The sequence below is a fragment of the Dryobates pubescens genome, chromosome 13 (assembly GCF_014839835.1).
Source record: "Dryobates pubescens isolate bDryPub1 chromosome 13, bDryPub1.pri, whole genome shotgun sequence".
NCBI classification, from domain to species: domain Eukaryota; kingdom Metazoa; phylum Chordata; class Aves; order Piciformes; family Picidae; genus Dryobates; species Dryobates pubescens.
The window spans coordinates 33,264,760-33,292,094 of NC_071624.1; the positions used below are offsets into that span (position 1 = coordinate 33,264,760).

The 27,335-nt window shown below is 51.7% G+C and overlaps 1 protein-coding gene across 1 annotated transcript; it reads right to left on the reverse strand.

Annotated features, from left to right (window-relative positions):
- DHRS11 (dehydrogenase/reductase 11) lies at window positions 1–25,992 on the reverse strand. Its single transcript, XM_054166857.1, has 7 exons — window positions 25,822–25,992; window positions 12,679–12,888; window positions 4,287–4,381; window positions 3,714–3,843; window positions 2,606–2,698; window positions 1,903–1,968; window positions 1–359 (listed from the first exon to the last, which is right to left on the reverse strand). Exons 1-7 carry the CDS (start codon window positions 25,951–25,953, stop codon window positions 318–320), a joined length of 768 nt encoding a protein of 255 aa, XP_054022832.1. The 5' UTR covers window positions 25,954–25,992; the 3' UTR covers window positions 1–317.
- Between the last annotated feature and the right edge of the window lie 1,343 nt (window positions 25,993–27,335).

Below are 27,335 nucleotides of genomic sequence, written 5' to 3' on the forward strand. Positions count from 1 at the left end.
AAACCTTGAAAGGAAAACAAAAGGAAGAATAAACCAGCCTGGAGACAATGATCTTCCACAAACCACTTCCCTGCATTATTTTCAAATACGTTTTCCTCTTAAGCAGTTTCAGAAAGGAGTGGGGGAGAAAGAGACCCACTACAATTTCTTTTTAAACTGGCTCAGCACCAGCACCAGCTCAGAAAGAGGGAGAGAAAAAGAATTCTTCAGACATGATCCTCAGTACTTGATTACAAGGTTGCTAGCCAGCTGCCGACACCCTAACATTGCCAGAGGGTTCCAGGCGGAGTGGATACACCCAAAGTCCTCTTCGTGTGCTAGGAAATCTGCTCCGTGGGCCTCATCTGTATGTCTCCAATCTAGAAGAGACCAATATTGGGTTTTACTAGAGCACTGAAGCCCGCTGTGAAGCCTGCACTGGGCACTTCCAAGCTGCACCATTGTGGTTGGCAAGCTGCACATGAAAAAAGCTCCTGTGACTAGAAGCTGAGAATAGCTCAGGTCCGAAGAGATCTCAGAGATCATCTGCTCCAAGCCCCTGCCATGGGCAGGAACACCTCTCAACTAAACTTGGCTGCTCAAGGGCTACATCCAGACTGGCCTTAAACAGCCCCAGGCAGCAGGCATCCACAGCTTCCCTGGGCAGCCTGTGCCAGAGTCTCTTCAGCCTTGTACTGAAGAACTTCCCTTCCCCAGGCTGAGCAACTCCAGCTCCCTCAGCCTGTTCTCACAGCAGAGATGCTTTAGCCCTGCTTAACATATATTAGCGAGAAACAAAGGTGACTGTGACTGCTCTGCCTTTAGTGTAAGGGAGCACAAACACACACAGTGAAGAGTGCAAGACGACTCTGATTATAGCCTCTGATGTTTCAAGTCTAGGTGGGTCCTGCTCACAGAGGGCCAGGCAGAAGCACTGCTTGACCAGCTACAGGCAGGATGTTCTATCCTCTGGAGACAAGAAAGCAGGCAGCTGTCACCACTGAGCCACCGCCAGGACAGCCACATCTTGCTCCAGAGGAGCAGAGCTCATATGAGGGGCTGCTAAACCTCTCCTGATCAAAGCTGGCTTTTGCAACAGGAACTTCTATGTTGCATATACAAAATCCTGACACTGCTCCTGCCCCCCAGCTCACAGCTGGTCACTTACTTTTTGTTTTGCAGGAGTAAAGTCCCTCTGACAGCATGAGCATCTAACATAAACCTTGGAGAGGTGCACAGCCCTTGGCAGAATCAGGCCCAACATGTAATTGAGCCACTGGCAGGCAGGGTGTGACCCAGCTGCAAAGCTGTCAGCAAGTCTCAAATGGCCCCATCCTGTAAAAGGGCAGAATATGCCCACATCCCATGGACCCAATAGATTGCATCAGGTTAGAAGTGGCCCCCAAAGGGCATCTTGTCCACCCCCCTGCAGGCAGCAGGGACACCTCCAGCTAGAGCAGGCTGCCCAGGGAAACATCCAGTATGATCTTGAACATCTCCAGAGATGGGGCCTCAACTACCTCCTTGGACAACCTGTCCCAGTGTCTCACCACCCTCACTGTGCAGAACTTCCTTCTGATGTCCAACCTAAATCTGTCCCTGCTCCAGTTTCAAACCTTTGCTCCTCATTACTTCTACAAGCTCTTCTAAACAGACCCTCCCCAGCCCTGAGTGCACCCCACTCCAGGCTAGGGTCAGAGCACCTTTGCTGGATCCACAGAGCTGTGAGCAGCCCAAGCAGCAATCCCAGAACTGCCATAAGGAAGTATAAACAAACATGATCACTGCTAATCCCCAGCCTGAGCTCTGCTAAGCACACAGCTGATCCAGGGGCCTCAACACTGAGCAGTAAAATCAGGACAGCAGTTACCCCCTCCACACCTTCAACCACCCACTGCAGAGTGCTCCAAGTCCACCGCCTACCTGTACATGAGGTGGGGCACTGAGGACATATATGACAGCGTTAGCCATGTCTTCAGCTTTGAGACACTGGAAAGAGATGAAAGAGACTCTCAGTCAGTCAAAGGGCATCTCAGAAGGTAACCACCAGATCCCTCCTGCCCAGCCCATCAATAATGAGTTTCGACAGTGTCACTGTGGCGTGTCAGAAAGCTGCAAGCAGGCAGGAAAGTAAAAGAAAATCCATTAAAAATTGAACAAAGGACATGTCTGGTGCTGGTAAGTCTCCATTTGCTGTGAACAATCTTACTGCTGGCACAGGAGTTCCGCCAGGTCAGGCACTGCCATCCTTATCAACCACTTCCAGAGAGGCACAGCACACCCCGTGCTAGCCACCTGCAAGGCAGCAGGCTCTCACGTTGCCTCTCGTGTAGGCATGTTTGCTCACTGCAGCTTATCTGCAAGGAAAGAAGCCTGCAAAATATCAAAGCTGCTTGGTGTTTATTTACAGGAACACCAAAACAGAAGGAAAAATACAGGGAGTGGGAAACTGACCCTGAATGAAAATCTGCATAGTGTCAGAACAGAAGCTGAGTGCTGAGGCTGTGGGGATGCTGAGCACATCCTGCAAAGCACTGGGCTCATCCCTCGTGCTTTTAACCAGGAGTGAGAGTGTTAAACTATGATCAAAGACACTTCCCTCTATTTGCATTTGTCCATGTCCTACCCGAATGCTCTCATAGGTTGCAGCAGCTCTCTCGGGGTCATTATCATGAAGTTTAAAAGCAAATCCTGTTTCCACCAGTCCTGGAGATATACACTGGGAAAAAAGCAAAGCACATTCTAACAGGATTATTCAGTAAAGAATAAAAGAAAAGGAGAGAGAATGTTTTAGCACACACAAAGTAAAAAACAAAAAAGAATCCTAACCCCCTTCCTATTGTTCTCCTTCCCCACCCTTTTTCCAGGGGAATAGTTTAAGTGAGCAGACTTTGCCTTGATGACTGTTGTGGTGTCTCTGGGGAGCCGCTGGTGGAGAACTCTCTTTTCACACCCCAGAGGGACAGAGGAGCAGAGGAACTGATGGAAAAGCTTGCAGTGCAACGTCTGGACACATCACTCCTGAGGTGCAAGGTCTGAATGAGAGCAAACAGTCCAGCCAGCTGCCTCCCTCTGCTGTCATGGAGTCACAGAATGGGTTGAGTTGGAAGAGATCTTAAAAGCTCATCCCTGCCACGGGCAGGGACACCTCAAGTCCTCATCCAACTTGGCCTTGAACACCTCCAGGCAGGAGGCAGCCACAACCTCCCTGAGCAAACTGTTCCAGTGCCTCACCACCTTAATAGTGAAGAGCATCTTCTGATGCCTCATCTAAATCCATTGCCCCTCATCCTATCACCACAAGCCCCTTCTTAAACATCCCTCTCCAAGCCTTCCTGTAGCCTCCCTTCAGGTATTGGAAGGCCACTAGAAGGTCTCCTTGGAGCCTTCTCTTCTCCAGGCTGAAGAGACCCAGCTCCCTCAGCCTGTCCTTGCAGGAGAGGTGCTCCAGCTCTCTGATCATCTTTGTGGCCATTCTCTGGACCTGCTCCAACAGATCCACAAGTGCCTCACTCCTCGACAAGCAGCTGCCCACTTTCTCCAGGCACAAAGTTTATTCCTTGGCACAGCTCATTGCTGCCATGCCTCCTGCGCCCCAGGCTGTCTCTGCCTCGCAAAGAGAGGTGGCCAAGCACTGCTTTTGCAGTGGTCTGTTTTCCAAAGTAAAAAGCTCTGCCCCTCAAGGCCCACCAGCTGCTACCACCCATCAAAGCAGGGGAGCCCACAGCACTCACTGTAGCTCGTATGTGAGTCTTTGCTTCTCTGAGTTCTTGCCTGAGCCCCTCCGTGAGGGCTGTCACCGCGTACTTGGTGGCACTGTAAAAGTGCACCACCGACTGTGGCACAACGCTGTGGCCATTCATGCTGAGGAGAGAGCAGAAAGGAAAGTGCTGAGAGGTGGGGAGTCTCAGGAAGGAACCAAGAGGACGTTCAAACCACCAATATGACCACAGAAAGACAGACGGGGAGGAATTCCCCTCTCGTGCAGGAAATGCACACCACCAGGACCTCCTCTCCACACAACTGTTTCCTGGAGCTGGTCAGGAAGTTTCAGTCCTCGACCTTGTGACCATCACAAGTGGTAGGCATTATTTGTTTCTCCCTGGTTTGGTCCTTCTTGCATTTAGACCAGTAAAGGTTATACAAAGTGGTCTGAAAATCAACCACTGCAATTCTTGGCGAACTCCTTCTGGGACACCCCCTTCTTGGCCACTTTCAGCCCATTCCAAGATTAAAGTTCCACTGCTTAAATCCTTTTTGCAAGGCAGGACAGAGGAAGCCTGATCCCACACTCTCCACCCACATACCTGTTAATGTTAATTATATGCCCATCATCAATGTTTCTCTCTTTCATGGACTGGTAGGCTTCTCGGGTGCAGATGCTCACAGCCATCACATTGACCTGAGGGAAGAGAACAGAAGAAGAAACTAAACCAACAGCCCTGCCTGGCACCCTTTGACCTAGCACACCCAAAGCTGTAGATGCAAGTTCCAGTCCTGGACTCATAGCAATTCCTGCAGACCCAATAGAGGGAAATGCCCATACACCACCATACATCTGCAGACCCCACTTTACCCCTGACCAGGGCTGTGACCACAAGGAGCTTGGGCAGGCACAGACACCCCAGGCTGTGAGACAGCCTTGACCTCTGCTAGAAATAAATGGACTTTACTGGTGTAGGGGCAGCTGTGGGGGTAGAGTGCAGAGCAAGGGAGAACAAATCCACTTCCCCACAGCCAGCACTCTGTCCAGGAGACAAAGTTGTTGATTGTGCACAGCACTGAGCACACTGCTGTTTGGGAAGCTGATAGGACACTAACAGCAGGTAATTAGGTCAGCTAGTTAATGAGGAAATCCCCAGATACTGCCTGTCTGAGAGCCAGGCTCTCAGAGGCACTGCAAACCACAAGGCCAGCAAAGAGCTTCCCATGCAGAGATCACAGAATCATTTTGGTTAGAAAAGCCTCTAAGATTGAGTCCAACCATCAACCCCACACCACCATGGCCCAAAGTGCCATGGCCACACCTTTCTTGAACACCTCCAGGGATGGGGACTCCACCACCTCCCTGGGCAGCCTGTGCCAATCCCTGACCACTGGCAACAAAGAAATTTTTTCTCATCTCCAACCTAAACTTCCCTTGGTGCAAGTCGAGGCCATTTCCTCTCATTCTACTGTTTGTTCCTTGGGAGAAAAGACTAATCCCCACCTCACTCCAACCTCCTTTCATGGAGTTGTAGAGAACCAGAAGGTGTTCCCTCAGCCTCCTCTTCTCCAGACTAAATTAAAAACAAAGAAGCCAAAGATCACATTGTGCCATGGGCAAGCCAGAGTGGGCCAGTAACCCTGCAGGTATGAAAGCCACCAACCTGCCACTGTCTGCTGATATTTTCTTCTGCCTTAACTGGATAAACCAAGGAAGTAAGGACATGGCAATTTCTCCAGTCCTTTAGCACTGGCTCCAGAGCATTCCAGACTCTTGCTCTTTGGACCATCACTGCTCACTGTGGCTGGGTTACACTCAGTCATGTCACCATCAACATGCAGATGCTTTGAGCATTTGCTGACCATGAAACACAGAGTCCATGCTTCCAGGAAGACAGAGACATGGAAATTCCCAGCAGTGTGTGCAGGACTGATGAGCAACCATCTCAGCAGCACTGTTGGTTGCTCAAGTTGATAGTGGCTTGGATTTGGAAACACAGCTGGAAGGTAGGAAGGGGTAGCTGAAGCCCTCTAAAAGGACATGGCCATTTCAAAGCAGGACACACCATCAGGTTCTACTTGATGGATGTCACTTTGCTAGCAGACAGGCCTAAAACTACCGCTGTGAGCTAAATATCCAGGAGGAGCTAAACTTCTGATGAATCACAGGTCAGGTGCCAGCTATAAATGGGAGGAGCAGCAGGAACACTGCATGGACAGCAAGCAGAGGAGAGGAGAGGCCTGGCTCTCACCCTGTGAAACTGACGAAGAAAGGACACCCCCTTCTTGGCCACTTTCAGCCCATTCCAAGATTAAAGGCCAGGACTTGCCAGCACAAAGGGACATGCAAGAGAAGGACTGTTTAGAGCCCAGAAAGGAAGAGACAGCAAGGGATGGACTTGGGAAGTGTAATTACTGAGCTGCACAAAAAGACGAGCAGGGTCGCTTGGAGGATCTTCTCCTCGCTGCCTTTGCCTCAGTCCTGATTTCCTATGAATTCCGACAGGCCATGCTTGTGAATGTTTGTCTGGGCTATAGATAATCAGCATGGCTATCTGATCTTGGAGCAGCCAGCAAGCACAAGCTGTCATCATCCTCATCCAAGTGCACTTTGGTTGAGCACACAGGCACTGTTGGCATCTCAGTCATCGCGCCTGGAACTGCAGAGATAAATTCCCTGGCACCAGGGTGTGCAAGGAAGAAAGTTAGCAGACATGTCAGCAGGAGTGGCACCTCGGCACTGGAGTGAAGCCCAAGCAGGCAGGGCTTCTGAAGGCTCTGGGATTTCACAGTGAAGCGGACAAGAAAAGCAGGAGCAACCTGCTCCAGTGTGGTACTGAGGAGCCAGCCCCTTCAGACAGGCCTGGGCAACTGTCAGCACAAAAGCCCTTTGTGAGGAGCGACATGCCTGCCCCCACCAGGCACCTTCTTTGCTGCGGTTGCTCCCCAGTCCCACTCCATCTCCACAGGCCACTAGAGGGTAACATCAGCCTAAAGCCTGAGGTTCTGCTCCACGGCTGTGACTCAGGCTGAGCAAGGCTTCCTGCACCGGCAGAGCCACATTTTGACAGCTACTGACACAGCAGGACGCTGATCAACAGCCGCATGGGAAAGCCCAGAGCCCCTTCGATAGGGCACTGGACTGGCTGGAAGGTGGCTGAGCGGGGATGGCCTTGCTGTCTCTTCCTGATAGCACCCACAGGATTTTGGGGGGTGAAATCCCATTTCACAACATGGAACAGGCAATTCTGGAACCCCAAAACATGCCTGGAAACCGAGCAAGGCTTAGGGCTGTATTGCTCTGAGGAACAATCTAAAGGTTATTGTGGCCAACAGCCCCACAAGACATTTCTCAGCCTTGTTCCCATTTTAAGAACATAACAAAGGTCAGGGCTAGCACACATCTGTGCCCTGCCTCTGCAGTGTGCAGCACAAGACAGCAGGCCTGCCACTGGCCGTGCTAATGCAACAGAAACAATGAAAGTACATTTTCTAGTAATTAATGAGTTCAAATTGCCAGCTTGGGAGAGCATGAAAGATCTGTTCCTGGAAGTGCAGAGCTTTTCACTTCCCAGAATCAGCATTTTCTAAGGCATCAAAATGAGTATCCAGCTCCTTTAGAACATTTGAAAATGCAAGGTTACAGCAAACATCTCTTGCAGTTGGTTTATAAAGCAGAAGACTGAGCCTTGCTGGTCAGTGAATTACAGTGCCAAGAAGAATCAAAGCCACTTAGCGTCTCGAGGAGTGAGCAGACCTGTGCTGCAGTTCATAGATTCACAGAATCACAAAAAGGTTTGGGTTGGAAGGAAACTTAAGGATCAGCTCGTTCCAACATGGGCAGGCACACCTCCCACCAGCCCAGGTTGCTCAAGGCCGCATCCAGCCTGGCCTTGAACAGCTCCACCAAGGGGCATCCATGACCACCCTGGGCAACCTGTTCCAGTGTCTCCCCACCCTCATCCTAAAGAATTTCTCCCTCATCTCCAGTCTCAATCTTCTCTCTTCCAGCTCAAAGCCATTGCTCCTCATCCTATCACTACAAGCCTTTGTAAAAAGTCCCTCCCCAGCTTGCTTGTAGGTGCCCCTCAGGTACTGGAAGGCTGCTCTAAGGTGTCCCTGGAGCCTGGTTTTCTCCTGGCTGAACAGCCCCAGCTCTCCCAGCCTGTCCCCATCACAGAGGTGCTCCAGCCCTCCGATCATCTTTGTGGCCTTGTCTGGACTCACTCCAGGAGCTGTTTGTGCCCTGAACAGTGCAAATGGAAACTTCAGCTGGAATTCCTGGCTGTAGAGGTCAGTAGGTAAAACGTGAAGGAGATGTTCAAATCCCAGAGCCTGGAGTCAGTGTGTACAAAGCACCCAGGCCCAGCTCCTCCTGCACAGATCAGGGGTGGCTGGAGGACTTTGCTCCAGCCTCATGTCAGGCACCACCTTACAAACAAGGAGAGAGAAAAGCAGTAAGCTGTGAACCAAGAAGATGCCTAAGAGTGTTCAAAAATTAGTAGATGTGGTCTAGTGTGGGGAGGTTTCACTTGATCATCTTAGGGATCTTTTCCAAACTTGATGATTCTGTGATGGGCTCAGAACCTGCCTGCGAACACCCTCCCGCCTGCACACACCAAATCTGCTGGCAAGCAGCTGAGACAATTCCCAAGAGAAGCCTCCTGCAGCCCAGGAGACAAGCAGCTTCCTGCTTAGGGAATAAACACCAGACAATAAGGAACTGGAACATTTAAAAAGAGGAGAAATAAGTCAATGACAACAGGATTCCAACTGCTGAACGTATAGCAAGAAACTCTATGGAACAGGTGTACAGAGAGGAGAGGCTGGAAGGAGACAGAGCCTTGAAGCTCATGAAAAATGCATGGAAACAAACAAACAACAAACCCAAAACAAACACAAACAAACCACCAAGCACCTTTAAGTTGAAGCCCTAATGCCTCCTAAATCAATAGCTCACTAGCTGTATTAAAGTTTTCCTGTCTTGCAGCCCAGAAGTGCACTGAAACCTTCCAACAGCATCTCAAACCCTGCTGCTCTCCAACACTGTTCTCCAAAGGACCTTTGGAAGAAGCCTCCCTGCTCCTGCTCAGATCTGCAAAACCCAGTGGCCCGTGAAAGGTGCTGGCAACCTTCCCATGTCCTGACCCTCCAAGAGCTTCAGAGCATGTAAGGAGAAATGGGCCTGGCAACTGTTTCCCTGGGGCTGGCTTGGCACTGCCGGGAGAGCTGTCACTGCAGATCGCTCCCCAGACCGGCGCCTGCACAGCCACTGGACGCTTAGACAGCTGCATTTCCAAGCACAAACAAAGGCACAGCAGAAGGCAAACCCCCGAGATACTTCTCTCAGAAGGCTAAAATGCAAAGTCCAGGTTTCCCAGGGTGTCTAGCCTGAGATGGGAGAAACATTTAGCTCTGCAGCATCTCATGGCTCCACCTTTGCATTAAAGGTGTGAGTGTTACTCAGTCACACACATGGCAAGAGCAAACCCAGCAGCTTTTCCAGTGAGAAGAAATAACTCTGCCAGTATAGGAGGGAAGCTCAGGTGTCTCAGTCTGTTCCCAGGGTTACAATAGCTTTTTTGCTAAGCAAGGAGAGCAGACACAGGCGTGCTGATCACTTCTCGGAATGAAATGTGCCCCCAGACTGGTTTCCCAGTTGTGAAGCTACCATGCCTCTCCTTCCACCCCATCCAACAACCCAAAGCACCTCCAGAAAGTGCACACAGCAGCACCCACAAGGAGAGGAATTCCACAGGCTACCAAACTTTGAGCAATTGTAAATAGCAACACTAAAGTGTCTCCTAGAGGACAATCCCCACTCCAAAATGTTTCTCCCTAGAAATGGTGGAAGGTGAGATGAATAGAGCACTGCCACCTGAGCAGCCAGCTTCCCTGGAGAACAGAGGGGAAGAGTCTTCAGCTGGCAAAAGCCACATGTTCCCCCTTCAGCCTGCCCACCTTACAAAGAACAAAAGTTCAGAAGAACAAAGACAAAGGAGCATGAGGAACACAAAGCATTCATGGAGGCATCCTCACGTAAGAGGACCGTAGCCACCAAGGACAAGGACCAGGTGACCCAGAGGGCCAGGTTTGCAGTGAGACAGTGCTGGGAAGTGCCCAGCTTTACACCAGCTCAGGCTCAGCAACACTTCACTCCTTTTTCTTTAAAGACTCCATGGCAACCGTGGACTGGGGGATGAGACTGTGCAGTGACCCAGGCTGGGTGCCCCACAAAAGCCTGGGTGGGCAGACAAAGCCGAGCTGAGCTTGCTTTGGCTGCAGTCACAGCAGCCAGCAGAGCGGCCAAATCCTAACAAGAACTTAATTAGCCAGGATACAGCAGCTCTTGCCCTGGCAGCAGGAGTCTGAGGCCTCAATGTACCTCTCTGTTTTACTTTACACAAGCCCTGAGACTACTGCTGGACAATAGATCCCAGCTGACTCTGCAGACAGACAGAGCGGCCCCGAGCAGCTTTTCAAACAGATGTGTCATTGCCTTCACTAGGACAAGTTCCCACAGCTGCTGAGCTGCCACAAGCCTTACCCAAAGCTGCTCTGCTGCCCCTCCTATGAGAGCAACACTTTTCACAGAATGGGTTGGGTTGGAAGGGACCTTAAAGACCACAGATCACAGGATGTTAGGGGTTGGAAGGGACCTCCAGTGAGCATCGAGTCCAAGCCCCTGCCAGAGCACAGGTCACACAGGAATGCATCCAGAGGAATCTTGAAAGCCTCCAGAGAAGGAGGCTCCACAACCTCTCTGGGCAGCCTGCTCCAGTGCTCTGTGACCCTCACAGTGCAGTAGCTCCTCCTCATGTTGAAGTGGAACCTCCTGTGCTGGAGTTTATATCCATTGCCCCTTGTCCTATCCCAGGGTGAAACTGTGCAGAGCCTGTCCTCTGCTTCTTGACCCCCAGCCCTCAGATATTTATAAACACTTATTAAACCCACTCTCAGTCTTCTCTCCAGACTAAACAGCCCCAGGGCTCTCAGCCTTTCCTCATAGGACAGTGCTCCAGTCCCTCAATCATCCTGGTAGCCCTCCCTCGGACTCTCTCCAACCTCAAACCATAATAGAAGGCCAGGACAGAAGTGCTGCTGTAAGGACATGGAAACTGACCTGAGGTCCTAGAGCTGTGGCTGCCACTGCTGTGGGCAGAAAAGGGCCACCACACAATGACAAAAGATGGTGAAGTCTCAGAAAGAGGCACAGCAGCACCTTGGGACAGCACAACCCAGGGAGAAGCACCACTAGGAAGTGGCATGGACCATTTGCATAAACTCCCAGTTTGGGATGTGAAATTGGCTTGTTCACATCCAGCTCTAACCAGATTATGGGCAGAAAATTAAGCTTTAAAGACAAAAAGCATCACAGCTTTTTAAGCCAAAGAAAATCTGCTGATTTTACAACCCTCTGCTAGAACTAACAGGATTAGCTAGAAAAGCCACTGCTTGCCACTCCATTTCCTATTTTATTGGAGAAAAAACAGCAAGGCTCATGCCCCTTCAGAAAGCAAAATGCTCCTGAAAACATGAGTGTTTCCATGCTCCAAGGTGAATCAGAGAATCATTTTGGTTGAAAAAGGCCTCTAAGATCATCCAGTCCAACCACCAAACCAACACCACCATGGCCACCAAACCATGGCCCCAAGTGCCATGGCCACACCTTTCTGGGACACCTCCACCACCTCTCTGGGCAGCCTCTGCCAATCCCTGACCACTCTTGCAGGAAGGAATTTTTTCCTAATGTCCAACCTAAGCCTCCCTGGCACGTTCCAGGCCATTTCCTCTCCTTGGATCACCTGAGACTAGGGAGAAGAGACCAACCCCCACCTGGTTTAGCCTGGAGAAGAGGAGACTCAGGGGTGACCTTATTACTCTCTACAACTACCTGAAGGGAGGTTGTAGACAGATGGATGTTGGTCTCTTCTCCCAGGCAGCCAGTACCAGAACAAGAGGACACAGTCTCAGGCTGCACCAGGGGAGGTTCAGGCTGGATGTTAGGAAAAAGTTCTATGCAGAAAGAGTGATTGCCCATTGGAATGGGCTGCCTGGGGAGGTGGTGGAGTCGCCATCACTGGAGGTTTTCAGGAGGAGACTTGATGGGGTGCTTGGTGCCGTGGGTTAGTTGTTTAGGTGGTGTTGGATTGGTTGATGGGTTGGACGCGATGATCTTGAAGGTCTCTTCCAACCTGGTTTATTCTATGTATTCTATTCTGGTTCCAGCCTCCTCTCAGGGAGCTGTAGAGAGCAATGAGGTCTCCCCTCAGCCTCCTCTTCTCCAGGCTGAACACCCCCAGCTCCCTCAGCTGCTCCTCACCAGCCCTGCTCTCCAGACCCTTCCCCAGCTTGGTTGCCCTTCTCTGGACCTGCTCCAGCCCCTCAATGTCCTTCTTGGAGTAAAAGGCCCAAAACTGAACCCAGGATTCCAGGTGCAGCCTCAGCAGTGCCCAGTACAGGGGCACAATCCCTGCCCAGCTCCTGCTGGTCACACTGCTGCTGATCCAGGCCAGGATGCTGTTGGCCTTCTTGGCTACCTGAGCACACTGCTGGCTCATCTTCAGCTACTGTCAACCAACACCCCCAGGTCCTTTTCCACCAGCCAACTTTCCAGCCACTCTGCCCCAAGGCTAGAGCATTGCATGGGGTTGTTGTGACTCAAGTGCAGGACCCAGCACTCAGCTTTCTTAAACCTCATACAACTGACCTTGTCCCATTGATCCAGCCTGGCCAGCTCTGCTGCAGAGCCTTCCTGCCCTCAAGCAGGAAGGCCATCTGCAAACTTGCTAAGGGTGCTCCCAATTCCCACCTGAGGGTACATGGCTCAGCAGTCATTCCACTTCCCAGTCAGCAAACCTGGGCCGTGTCAGAGCTACACGGGAAGCAAGTCCTCAGCTCTGCACCCATGGAATAAGATGGGAACAATGGTGCTGGTGGCCAGAAGGAATAAAACTCTAGTGCAGTTCCTGCTCTCCCAGAGGCACCACTCACATCTATCATCGTCCTCCAGCCCTCTGTCTTCCCCGAAAGCAGGGGCTCTGGGCGAGCCAGCCCAGCGTTGTTGATGCAGACATCAACTCCTTGGTGAAGGGTCTTGATGGCAGAGAACATGGACAGGATCTCCTCTTCATTGGAGAGGTCACACTTGTAAGGTATGAGGGTCCCTGGGTAGCCAGCACTCTGGCATTCAGCTGCCAATTTCTAGGGAGAAGAAAGGAAAAGAAGAAAACAGCCATCAGCCTCTCTCCTTATGGAACAGCTTATCCAGCCATTTGCTTCAAAACACACTCCAGGGCTCAGAGAACACAGCAGGCTTCCCTGAGAGCCTCTCTTGAAAGCAGGCACTGGGGAAGAGTTATTGTAAATGCTAATTAAGAAAAAAGAAATATCAATACTCATGAGAGCCTGAACTCTTCAGCCTTTCAGTTATTCAGCTGGAGGACACATTCTGTGCTGGTGCATCAGCCCAGGCAATACAGGTTGAGATGAGAAGGTGCTGGCAAAATACAAATCTACACTGTCACGGCGCTGGGCTGCAGGCCTGGATCGGGGACTGATAGAATTGTTGGAGAAGCCCTCTAAGATCATCGGGTCCAACCATAAACCCAACACCACCACGGCCATTAAACCACGTCCCAGAGTGCCATTTCCACATTTTTTCTGGTGAAGGACATGGCAATCACACAGCTGACAATTCCTCATTAGCCATTACCAACAATTATGCCAAACACCCAGCTCTTTCACCAGGCTAGCAGATAAAGAGCCAACGAAACCCCAGGAGCTGCTACTGGTTAACGATGCAGCAGCCACTGCACCAAAGGCTCTGGAGAGTGCCCTCTCCCCCCTGATGTTAATGAGAAGCAGCATCTCATCTCTGATGTGTCCCAGCAGTGACAGCTCGCAGGGCAGGCAGGCCCCATGTGATGTCTGCTTCCCGTGGAGCGATGGGCTCTGGCTGCCAGCGGCCACCAGCTCGCCCCAGCACCATCCCCCGTGGCGCCGGCACCAGCATGGCACTTCAGTGGCTGCAGTGAAGCTCTGCTCCAGCCAGAGGCAGCTTTCCCACTCCTCCCAGCTTCTCCCTGCCTACTGAGGATTGTAATTAACAGCTGGTTAGAAAAGGAGGAGGAAGACCCAGTGCAGGAGTTGCCTGGCTGGGAGCAGAGGATACAAGATGGTGACTGCACATGAAGGTGGCTGCTGAACAGTTTGGTTTCAGCTCAAGCTCAGTGCCCAGGAGGGTTAGAAACTGGCTGGAGGCTGAGCCCAGAGAGTGGTGGTGAATGGTGCCACATCCAGCTGGCAGCCAGGCACCAGTGGTGTCCCCCAGGGATCAGTGCTGGGCCCCATCCTGTTCAATATCTTTACTGATGAGTTTCCCCCTCAGTCTTCTCCTTAGTTTGTATCTTAGCTACACCAAAAGAAAGTTCTTCCTCTCTCAGAGAAAGGCCACAGCTGACTTGAGAAATCAAATCTCTCTCAAGATCTTTCTTTTCGTGGCTAGTGTCTCAGGGCCTCAAACGAGACTCAGCATGGATCCTTTCATCTCTCAGGCTGCACTTGTGTTCACTTCTCTTTGAAAAATGAAGTGTGGGACACCACTGACATCCAGGCAGAGCTGGGCACGCTTCAACCATCTCCAGATAAAGAGCCATCACAGGCTCTTCAAAGAGACATCAACTGCAGGCAAGTTTGCAGGAGAAGACTTGTGTAAAGCAACTCTCAAAATCAAGCAGCTTGCAAGATTTTTTCCAGAGCATCCATTAAGTCTCTGCTAATGTTCATTCCACCTGAAGCAGAAGACATGCATGAGGAGGGGAAAAATAAATAGAAAATAAAGAAAAGAAATAAAGGTGGTTGCCTAGATGTCCTACTGGAGATTGACCACCGGACACAACATCCATGCAGACCAGGGCCAGTGCACCTCCAGCAGGTGGATGTGTAGATTTGGAAGAGGACCTGAGCATCTCTCTACCACACTGTCATCACTGGGTGCTTGGAAGCTGTAGAACTGTCAAGGTTGGAAGGGACCTCTGAGATCATTAAATCCAACCTCTTGCCTAGAGCTCACAATCCCACCACTAAACCGCATCCCTCAGCACCACACCCACATCTTAAATACCTCCAAGGATGGAGACTCCACCACCTCCCTGGGCAGCCTGCTCCAGGGCTCCAGCACCCTTACATTAAAGAATTTCCTCCTCATGTCCAGGTGGAATTTCTTGTTCCAGTTTGTGCCCACTGCCCCTTGTCCTGGCACTGGGCACCACTGAACAAAGCCTGGTGCCATCCTCCTGACACCCACCCTGGAAGTATGGATCATCATTGATCAGCTGCCCCTCAGGCTGCTCTTCTCCAGACTAAACAACAGCTCCAGTTCTCTCAGCCCTTCCTCATCACAGAGCTGTTCCAGTCCCCTCAGCATCTTTGCAGCCCTTTGCTGTCCCCTCTGCAGCAAGTCCCTGTCCTTGGACTGGGGAGCCCAGAACTGGACATGGTATCCAGATGTGGCCTCACCAAGGCAGAGTAGAGGGGAGGAGAACCTCCCTTAACCTGCTGGCCACAGGATGCTGTTGGCTTTCCCGGCCGCAAGGGCACATTTCTGGCTCACCGGCATCCTGTTGTCCACCAGGACTCCCAGGTCCTTTTCCCCAGAGCTGCTCTCCAACAGCTCATCTCCCAGCCTGGACTGATCCACGTTGATGTGTGTGAAAATGACTCACATTTATGGGATGTTTCCCACAACTTAGGAACGGATTGGTTCTGCTCCCAAGAGGAGGTTAATGCTCTTTGTGCCTGCCACGCTTGGGAAGGGCACCATGCCACACATTTAGATTCAGGCTTGGTAAAATGGTTTTAGAAAACTAATTGATATAAACATTTCAGAGGACTTTTAAGGAGAGGAGGAGAAGAAGGGGGAAAAAAAAGGAAGGAGTCATGTAGGGCTTTATTTGGCAAACCATCCTATTAACTTCAGCCACATTTAGTTCAGAGATTAAAGCCAGAAGAAACCATTAGGTAAGTTTTAATCTGCCCTGCCATTCATCACAGGTACTTTCATCCTACTGCTTTAGCTTCTGCTTCAACACAGAGCTGCACTGAGAAACTAACTGGAAAGAAACCTAAGTCACCCCAATTACTTTTGCTATGCAAAGGAAATGAAGAGGAAAAGCCCTAATGAACAGCACTCCAGCTGGGAAAGGAAACTGTGGGGTTACAAATCCTTTTGTTTGACTGACTGGCAACTTTGAGGCTTCTTTTAATTAAAATTTGATAGCAGTGCAACAGCATTAAGAGAAGGAAGATCTAGTGAATAAGGCACCAGAGTGGGGCTTAAGGTTCATAGACTCATGGAATGGGTTGGGTTGGAAGGGACCTTCAAGACCATCCAGCTCCAACTCCCTGCCAGGGACACCGCCACTGGCCCAGGCTGCTCAAGGCCTCATCCAGCCTGGCCTTGGACACCTCCAGGGAGGGAACATCAACAGCCTCTCTGGGCAACCTGTTCCAGTGTCTCCCCACCCTCACACTAAAGAATTTCTCCCTCATCTCCAGTCTCAGTCTCCCCTCTCCCAGCTCAAAGCTATTGACCCTTATCCTGTCACTCCCAGCCCTTGTCAAAAGTCCTTCCCCAGCTTTCTTGCAGCCCCCTTCAGGTACCAGAAAGGGTGCTCTAAGTTCTTCCCAGAGTCGTCTTTTCTTGGTTGGACCAGAAGATCCTTGGCATCCCTTCCAACCTAGCATTCTGGGATTATTTCCCTAGTATGCTCTATGACAACATGGCACAGCAAGGCAGCTCTCCCTCTTGCTAGGCTCCTCACCCATGGACCTGCAATAATTTATGACACCCACCAGGGACCATGCAAAGTTATCTCTCGGCATATCCCTGGCATCAGCTGTTTGAGATGCCTCATGGATGCTATCCATGCTCTGGACACTGGACATCAACATGGTACCAGCCCCTCACCCAGCAAATGCATCCTACAAGCTCCATAGGGGCCAAGCAGCATCTTCTGCCCATGGAGCCACTGGTTCCATCCCAGGCACTGAGGTCAGACTCCCAGCGAAAGAAGGGGCTGGCTGAGCAGTCCCAGTACGGGTGACTGTCCTCCCAGACTGCTCCAGACTCACGCTGCTTTCTTCCAAGCCCTCCCTGCTCCCTGCACTTTCTCAGTGCTTAAACATCTGAGATGCCTTTGCTCTTGGCTCACTTCATTTTACATCTCCAGTGTCACACACAGGCCCAGGCACTCTGTTTATGCTGCCCTGAACATTCCTGCTACCTTGAGGCATCCAAACAATGGCTTCTTACGTCAGGGCTGGAGGCACTTCTGGTTTTCTGCTGCTTGCTCAGATCACATTGCTACAGGCTGGTGTGGGGGAGGAGGACACACACTGCTGCTACATGACAGCTCGTTGCAGCAATACCTCCTGCTTATTCTGAGGTATGACTGGGCTAAAACAACCACCACATGTGCCTGTCTGCTCTTCAGCTCCAGCATGTGCAGCAGGTTCCCACACAGCCACAGAGACACTTCCCTTCCCCAAAGAGCCCCAGTGCCTTCCCCCAGTGCTCTCATTCAGACTGAAGCTGCTGTACCACAGCCACCTGTAGTTCTCCACCAGCCCTTGGCTGTCCTCACAAGCAGGATTCAAAGACCACAGAGCTCCAAGACGCCCAAGTGCCTGCACACAGCAGCCTTGACAGTCCACACCTCGCAGGATGGATTGCTGCTCAGATTTCCAAGGCAACCTGCAAATGCACCACTGGGAGAGCAGAGCTGAGGCTGAGCTTCAGCCTGACTCCCTCAAATCACGGCATGTGCCTTCCGTGTCATGTCCACCACAGGCAAGCACACCTCCACCCTGCTCAGGGGCCTGAAAAAGAAGTTATTTTAATTAAATCAAATTCCACCCAGTCTCATAGCAGCGAAGATCTCAGATGCCCAGAAATACCCTGAAGATCTGTGGTGTGATCAGAGGTCCATGGTGCCCACCTTGAGTGGCAGATGTAACTGAGTGTATCACCACACCTTGTGGGTAAGACTGGGAAGCACTCCAGTGGACAGCCAGGACCCATTCCCAGCCCTGTCAAAATCTCACCAAGGGACTTTCCCCTTTCCCATCCCCAAAGAAGCAGCAGATGACAACCCACCAGTGAGGTCTGAACCTCCACTCAGGGGGCCAGGAAAACCTGAGCATTGATGAGAGTCATGAGGCTCCAAGATCTTGGCCAAGCCCTGACCTCACCATGACACCACTCACCTGCCAGCACAGCCATCTGCAAAGCACCCACCACTGTCACCCAGAGAGCTGTCCCAGAGCAGCTGATCCCTGCTGCCACACCACCAGATCAGTCTTTTCTGCTCTCAACACCCCACGGCACAGGCCTGATTTTCATCCAGAGCCTGGAACTGAAAGGAGACTGTAGAGAGGGGGGTGTTGGTCTCTTCTTGCGAGTCTGATAGGACAAGAGGAAAGGGCATCAAGGCGGGAGGGTTACTTTGCACATTAGGAAACAATTCTATACCAGGAGGAGTTCTCAAAGCCTGGCACAAGCTTGAGGCAGTGATGGGCCACCTCATTTTAACTAAGCTATGGCCTAGAAAGGTTGGACCTGATGATCCTTGGGGTTCCTTCCAATCTGGCATTCTGGGATCCCGTGGTTGAATCCCCATCCCTGCAGGTGCTTAAAAGCCACCTAGAGATGGTGCTCACAAATATGGTGCAGTAGTGCCCCTGGTAGAGCTGGAGAACGGTTGATGATCTTGAAGGTCTTTTCCAATCAGTGACTCTGTGCTTTCCTGCTCTCTCCCACTGCAGGGGCAGGGCAAGTGCTGTATCCCCACACGTCCCTGTCTCATCAGCCCCTGTAATCCTCCACGAACCCTCCTGAGGGGACAGATTAGCATAGGCTGGGACAGCAGGGAGCCTTCCCCCACCGGCTGCCAGTGCTTCCCCCTCCTAAAGATCAGGTGATGGCTGCTGAGCCCTAATACAGCCCAGAGCTACCACCCGCTGCCAAGACGCTGTCCCAGCCAGGCTGAGGTGGGAGCAAGCAGCAGCCAGAGGCAGGGATCAGAGCTTCCCTCACTGCCGGGCAGCTGCGGGTGCCACGGTCAAACACCGGCAGCAACGGCGCCGCTGCGGCCAGCTGGGCGCTGCTCACATCCGCGCCGCTGCTAATCCCCTGCTAAGCTGCACAGAGCTGCAGGGAGCTGCACCAGCCCAGCCGGGAGCAAAGCCTGCTCAGGCTCCTCAAGCACCTGGGGCCCATTTTACCTTCAGGGTGGGCACAAACGCCCCCAGGACCAACTAAGGAGAAATAACGATACTGTCAGCCAGGAAATCATGGGATCACAGAATGGGTTTGCTTGGAAAGGACCTTCCAGATCATCCAGTCCCAGCCCCCTGCCATGGGCAGGGACACCTCCCACCAGCCCAGGTTGCTCAAGGCCTCATCTAGCCTGGTGCTGAACACCTCCAGGGAGGGGACATCCACAGCCTCCCTGGGCAGCCTGTGCCAGTGTCTCCCAACCCTCACTGTCACTAATCCCCAGTCCAAATCTGCCCTCTTCCAGTTTAAATCCCTCTTGTCCTGTGTCCAGTAACACTTCCCAACATGGATGCTGGCAGGAGAGAAGGTTCAAGCTTGACTTTAACACAGCCCCTATTTTCTGCAGATCTTAAACTTGTCACACACACCCCCCCAAAAGCCACCATCATATTTTCTCCTCAGCACTTGTGCCAGCTGTGTTGGTACCTTCCTGCCCCAGGATATTGTCCATAAATCCAAAACACAAACCAGACCCACCCCCCCATGTCTGAAGGCTGCTCCTGTACAGTCTCTCGCTTCCCCACTCCCCAAAGCAGCAGCTGACAAGTTTTATACAGGGAAACTGAGGCACGGGAGAGCTACCTAATCTGCCATGTTCCACAGAGGCAGAACAAGGACCCCACCACATCTCCAAAATCCCAGGGACGGCTCAGTTATTACTCATTTGTAGGGCTGCAAGCACAACACCCCCAGTGCTGCTGCTCTACTGCAAAGCCAAAGGGCATAGGACAAGAGCAGAGAAGGGGATTTGCGGCCATAAGACATCTTAAAATCACATTCTGGAAGAAAGGAGGATGAATCCAACCAGATTCAAAAGTAACCCTTCCCTCGTGAACCTTCTGAGCTTCAAGGCTGAAGAAAACCATCTGGACAGCAAAGCACTGCTTCCCACTACTCAGAACAACAATTCTGGGATCTCTTTCATATTTATCAGGAAGGAATCTGGCCAGGGACAAGTGACAATAAAAGCTCCTCAGAGGCCTTGAGTACCCAAGGCCTTCACCAAGCACAAAACAAGTCCTTCCAGAGGCCAAGGAGATTCTAAAGGTCATTCATTTACACAGGGACCATGCCTGGGGATGATCTTGCCTGAAGCCGCTTCGAAGATAGCGCAGCTCAGCCACGCTGCCAGAGAGCAATGGGCCCAGGGAAGAGCATATGGGGAGTGATGAGGTCCACGAGTGCCTGGGGACAGCAGCTCATCCACCTTCAGCACAGGGAAGACGACAGCTGTAGAGCCTTGGTCAGGCTGCCCAGCTGATGGGAACCAGGCACCAAAATTCATGGTTCTCACCTTTCAGCCACAACCCTGTGGCTCTAAATCACAAGATTAAGACAATACAAGCAGAGAGGTGAAACCTGTGGTTTTGGGCATGCTCTGCAAAACCCAAATCCAGCTGTAGGGCACGAGGGGACAGAACCCACCATGGACACCTGGCACTTCAGAGACATCCACAGCTCAACCCCACAGATAGAACACCACGAGAGGAAGCCAAAATTTCAACCAGTTGACCTCTAAGCCATCAATGTGCCTTGCAGCAATGCAATTAAATTCCACATTCAGAATCTATGAAATTATTTAGGTGTTAATCAACCACCTCAGAGTCAAAACCTTCCCTTGCACCTCACAATCCAGGCAGCGATCAGCAGAAGTGATGAGCCGGCCCCCAGATGGTTGCTTGGGATGCTCAGCTCCCAGGACAATGGCTCAGCTACATCTTCCTCCCCCCACAGCACCACAGCACTGCTTGACACAGCAAGCACCAAGCTCTGGCAGAGCCTGGACTGCTGGGTCTGCAATCAATAGCTCAGCTTATCAAAGGCTCTTCTTGAGCAAGACCTACCTTGGCAAGGCCATCCCCGGTTATAAACGTTACCTTTGATCAATAACTGTCACCAGTGCATTCCAATTCATCAGCTAAACCTCAACTTTTAAGCCGTGTTTATTGCTTCCTGTGCTGCTCTGCCTCCACACCCCAGCAAAGGGGTCTGGGTTGGAAGGGACCTTAAAGATTATCCAGTTCCAAGCTCTGCCATGGGCAGGGACACCTCCAGCAGCCCAGGTTGCTCAAGGCCTCATCCAGCCTGGCGCTGAACACCTCCAGGGAGAGGACATCCACAGCCTCCTTGGGCAACCTGCTGCAGTGTCTCCCCACCCTCACTGTGAAGAATTTCTTCCTCATTTCCAGTCTCAATCTGCCCTCTTCCATCTTCAATCCATTGCCTGTCCTCCTGTCATTACAAGCCCTTGTCAAAAGTCGCTCCCCAGCTCTCTTCTAGCCCACTTCAAGTACTGTAAGGCCATTTTGCTTCACACTTCAAATACATTCTGAAGAGAGACTTGGTGATGCTGGATCTGCCTAAGGTTCTCACAAAGGTGAATTTATTGAGAATCCCAGAGAACAGAGGATCATAGGATCATGAAAAGTGTTTTGGTTGGAAGAGACCTTTAAGATTGTCAAGTCCAACAGGCTATTAAACCCTGTCCCCAAGTGCCCTGTCCACAGGTTTCCTGAACTCCTCCAGGGGTGGGGACTCCACCACCTCCCTGGGCAGCCTGTGCCAATGCAGTTTCCACCAAAGATTCATTTTACAGGCTGCTAAACACTCTTGGCTAAAATTCACTCAAGACTTAGGAACATGCCTAGTTATCCAGAGAGCAGCAAACACTCAGCAGGAGCAGACACAAAAAGTCTGTGACAGCTGTTAGTACCTTTAGTCTTCTCTTTCAAATCAGGCTTTTGATTCAAATCATCTCCATGCACAACACAAAAGTGACCCTAGTAAGGAACACGAGGCTGCTTGTGTGCATGGACTGCAGGAGGGTCACCACCACAGTTTGAAGGTCACAGCTACAATGACAGAGGGGAAACCGAGCCTGCATGTGGGAAGATGTGACACAAGGAAAATCAAACCCAGTTTTGAAACAATGGCACCAAAGCCCATGCTGACTCCAGGCAAGCCATGCACATGGCTCTGCTACAGAGCCACTGGAAGAAGAGCCAGAGATTGGTGTAGGTTTTGGAAGCCATTAAGGGTTTTATTTTAAAAGTCAAATAAATAGCCCTGGAGTGGTGACACCGGTTTAATACCCACACCACAGCTTTGCAATTCCTTTCTTATCTTGCCTCCAGCCCTTATCTGATTTTCCAAGGATTAAGAAATCTTGACAGAGCCTCAACTGCCGAGCTGAACTCCCTGCAGACAGCACTCTGCCAGTCACCAGTCGGCTGCAACTCCGCCATGTGGACTGGCTCCAGCCACTGTACCTTGGGATGGAGGAGCAGCGCACAGCAGGAATGGAAACACCGTTTTGGACCACAAAAAAATATTTGTGCCACATCCCTGGGGGGGTTCAAGGCCAGGTTAGACAAGACCTTGAGCCACCTGGTCTAGTGGAAGGTGTCCCTGCCCATGGTGGGGTTGGTTGGAACTAAGGTCCTTTCCAACCCAAACCATTCTAGGAATCTGTGAAAATGAGGGCTGTGGTCCTGTTCTCAGCTGTACCATTCACCAGGATCTCTTTCTTGGGGGGTTACCCACAGCAGTATTTAGCAAATTATTCCATCTGACACAGCAACAAAATTTGTCCAGCAGCAATCACAGCCACCATGCACTGACCACTCCTTTATTCACACCTGGAAATAAGCTCTCAGCTCCTTCATGTTTCTCTCCTCTCATTACTCCATCCCTGTGCACCAGCCCTCAACATCAACAAGAGAAAATGGTCTGAAATTGTGCCAGGGGAGGGTTAGGTTGGAGATTAGGAAAAATTTCTTTGCTGCCAGAGTGGTCAGGGATTGGCACAGGCTGCCCAGGGAGGTGGTGGAGTCCCCATCCCTGGAGGTGTTCAAGAAAAGCGTGGCCATGGCACACTTTCTAACCAAAAGAACTCCATCATTCTGTCACTTCACCCATCCTGCCCAGCATGCACAAGCCACTCTCCCCGAGTCAGCAGATCCTTCAACTCTCCACCAAGGCTTCCTGCAAGGATCCTCCTCCAGCACCCAACAACAAAGGCTTGGAAAAGCAGCAGTGAGAATAACAGCTGAGTTTTTCCTGGGCAGATCTGGTTATACAATAACTAACCAAGGCAACCACATGCTTGAAGTGCCAACAGCACAGACCTTCCTTCTGCCTTCTCACTGCCTGGAGAACCTGAAGACCCTCCAGCAGGCAGAAGCCCCAACAGCAGCTCCCAAATGGAGTCCAGCTGCATCCTCCTACTGCGTCAGCCCCTGAACACAACACTAACTCCGTGTCTCCAGATGGCTTCTTTCAGCCATGTCCAAAGTCCCAAGTCCCAGAGCGAGCTCAACAGTTGAAGGCCTGAGTATCTTCCTCTGTTCTTTTGTTAAAGGAGAAACACACAAAGTGAAGCTTCTGGAGGAAAGCTTAGTTATCATAAACAACTCTGCTCCAAAGGCATGGCAGGAGCTGGTAAGAAGCCTCATCAGTGTTGACACAAGTGTCCCTGGCAGCCTGTCAGAGGTGATGGACCTGTTCCCAGAGTGACCCTGGACCACCTCACGCTCCGCTGCCTTCCCCAGGCACACGACACCTTCTTCCTCTTAAAGGCCACAAGCTTCATGATAAATAAATCCACAATAGCAACACAGCAAACTCAGTCCAGACACCTCCTGGAACAAATGACCCTGTGCTGCAAGCATGGCTCAGGCCTTAGGGAAAAGGGGAGAATGAACCAGGTAGGGACAAAGGTTGTCTGCAGCATCAGACACAAAGGTTTGAAACATGACAGCAACGAGAGAAGATTGGAAGATGCTAAAGGGTCAGCCCTGCCGAGTCCATGAGCGTAACAAACAGCCCAGGATCAATCTCCTGCACATTTGTGCAGATGCAAATAAAAAGGCCAGCTGTTGAAAAGATCACTCTTCCCTAGATCACTCTTCCCTAGGCTGTAGTTTGGCTAGAGACGTTTCAGACAGGAAGGCTTCAGGCTTCAGAAGGGAGGAAACTCCTCTGCAGCACTGAAGGACAATAAAAGTCTCCTTGATTTTTCTTTACCAAAGAAAATGCACAGATTTCACCAAAAAATGCAACAGACTGGGTCAGCAGAAAAGCCAAAAGATTTCATCAACAGAAAATCCAAGAAAGGTAATATTGGAAGTGGCTTTTATAGCCTTTTTGGAGGAGAATGGGAAACAGCAGCATCCTTTACAGCATCCTCCAGCAGGTACCATGAGGGCACCACAGGCTGATGAAGCCTGGCTGTGGAGGTAGGTGAAACCCCATCAACAGCACATGGACAGCCCCCAGAGAGCTCAGCTTTCCCTTATACCGCAGCACCAAATTGCTGGGAAGGCCAAGATTAGAAGCAAGCCCCAAAGGACAGGGAAATGAGTCCTGCTGGTGTTTTCTCCTCTCTGAAGGTGCTGTCTGTCTGATTCACCATGAAGAATGGAAAGGTTTGTTTCTTTTCAGCTTCTCTTAGTTAATCCCTCTTCTCAGCACACCACCAATGTCATGCCTCACTGTCCAAGACTTATTCTTGGTGCAGCCAGCTCTGCATGGTGGGTCCTTACCACCTTTGCTAGAGGGAAACACAAGTGCTGGATGTTCGTATAGATAGGTGGAATGGACTGCCCAGAGAAGCTGTGGATGCCTCATCCCTGAAAATGGTTAAGACCTGGCTGGATGAGGCTCTGAGCTACCTGGTCTAGTAGAATATGTCCCTGCCCACAGCAGGGGAGCTGAAACAAAATGATCTGTAAGGTCTCTTCCAACTCAGGCCATTTTGTGATTCTATGATCTCCTTTAGCTCCGTGGGCACCAACCAACCAAGAAGACAACAATTAAGCTATCTGACTGCAACATTTTCCTTCCTCAGAGGAAACTTCTTAAAAAGTAAATAAGCTCTAGACCATGTCATTGTGAGGTAAACAATACAAATGCTGGGTTAAGGTCTTGATGATCTTAAAGGTCTTTTCCAACTCAAACGATTCTACAATTGCATCAAATGCATAAAAGGATCCCACTGGAACTTTTCAGCATCTTTAAGACAGCATCATCAGGTTATTGACTAAGCTGCCCATCTTAGGGGTAAACGGCATGTTAAAGACTTAACTTTAAGCCAAAAGTGTGTCCCATCTGAACACCAGCACACAGGCACAAAGCACATTGTACGTCACAAAAAGGCAGTTACACCCCACAGAAAAAAAAACAGTTACATGCCACAAAAAGCCCATTATAACTCACAGAAAGCCAGTTGTGCCCCCGAAAAGCCTGCTCACACTTAAGAGAACATAGAGGACACACCACAAAAAGCCCGATACACCCCACACCGAGGGGGTTTAAAGAGCCCTGGCGCACTTGGCCGCTCAGCCCGCTCCTCGCAGCCCGCCACAGCGCAGGGCCAAGTGCTATTTATAACCTTGATAAGAGGGAGCTCAAAGCCCCCAAACCGCTCCTCAGGCAACTTCCAACCCCGCCGCGTCACCTGCCCCTCCGGGCTGGGAGCAGCCCCTGAAGGCTCCCTGAGAGCGCCCAGTCCGGGAAGCCCCCCGCGCATCGGCCATACCCGGCTGCAACGGGGGCCGGGAACCAGGAGCACGGAGGCGGAGACCGACCTGGGAAGCAGGGATGGGCGAAGAGTGGGAGCCGGCCCTATAGCCCCGGGGCCCGGCAGCCAGCACAGCATCAACCCTGCCTCACGCAGCACTTGAGCCGGCTGCCGGCAGCGCTCCCACCCCCAGCCCAGGCCGCTCGGGGAGGCGGCAGCCAGCACCACGATCCCCACGTTTCCCTCCCCTCCACCCAAACCCGCCGGTGCCCGGTACCTCGATCTTATCGACGCTGCGTGCGCAGCCCACCACCTTCATGCCGTGCTGCACCAGCGCCCGCGCCACGGCCGCGCCGATGCCCACGGAAGCACCGGTGACCAGCGCGACGCGCCCGGTCCACCGCTCCATGGCCCCGGCCCCGCCGCCGCGCACAATGCGCCGCTCGCGCTCACGGACCCGCCCGCTGCGCTCCGGCCGCGCCCACAAACTGCAGACCGCGCCCACAAAGCGCCAGTCACGCCCACGGCTCGCCGGGCGCGCGCAGGGAGACGCCTACAGCGCTCTGGCCACGCCTACAGACAGTTGCCCCACCCGTACGCACGCCCACGGACCAATGGCTGCTCCCAGACCTTCCTGGCCCCACCCAGGGACACGCGTGTATACGTGACCACGCCCACAAATATACGGCTCTCCCCTTAGACGCACCCATTAGCCACGCGAGGGACTCAGCCCTGTGGTGACCGAGTGCCAGGAGCAGCGAAGGTGCTGGAGCCGGGGGCCAGGGGAACGCGATCCCTGGAGCCAGCTGCCTTGCAAAGCCAGGTGCTGGAGCCCACCTCTGATGTTGTACAACAACTATAAAGTAAGCCAAGGGGTGGGGCGCGCATTGCGAGAGCATGACCCTCCTTGACCGGTCACATCAGGCGTTGGCACAGGCTGTCCAGGGAGGTGCTGGAGTCACCATCCAGCTTCCAGGTGTGAAGTGTCACAGAAGTCAGCTCAGGTCAGCACAACTCACAGGTTGCATTGGGTTGGAAGCGACCTTCAAAGGTCATCTTGTGAAACCCCTGCTGCAAGCAGCCGGGACACCTCCCAGCTAGAGCAGGCTGCCCAGGGACACATACAGTCTGATCTTGAATGCCGCCAGGGACGGGGCCTCAACCACCTCCCTGGACAACCTGTTCCAGTGTCTCAACCACTTACCACTGTGCAGAACTTCCTCCTGCTGTCCAGCCTAAACCTCTCCTGTTCCACTTTCAAACCATTGTCCCTCGTCCTATCACCCTTCTAAACAAGTCTCTCCCCAGCCTCCTTGGAGGTCCCTGCTCTGGACCACCTCCAGTCCTGTTCCCTTAAACGGCTTTTTATTTCATCTTCCACATCTTCACTGCTTGTCAGAGGACCCTCTTCCAAACAAGCCCTGCCTGTAGATACCATGTTTGTAAATTAAAAAAAAAAAAAAAGAAGATATGTTTGGGAGTATATTTATGCAAAATTAATCCTGTGGCATCCTCAGAGGAGCTCATTATGCCCTAAAGAGAACATCCAGGTGTTGAAATCCTTGGGGGGGGGGGGGGGGGAATATTCCATTCTGCTGGCCTCACACAGAACACAGAAGCTGTAAGGCTGCAATGTCAGGAAGGAAAACAAGCAGAGCAGTCTCCCAGCTCACTGGCATCAGTAATTCTCTTGATGAAAAACTAAGTTCATAAGTGGCACAGGTTGCATGTTCAGACAAATTTGGCACCATCAGCAGCCTGAACATGCTGACCTTGGGCCAGGCAATGGCA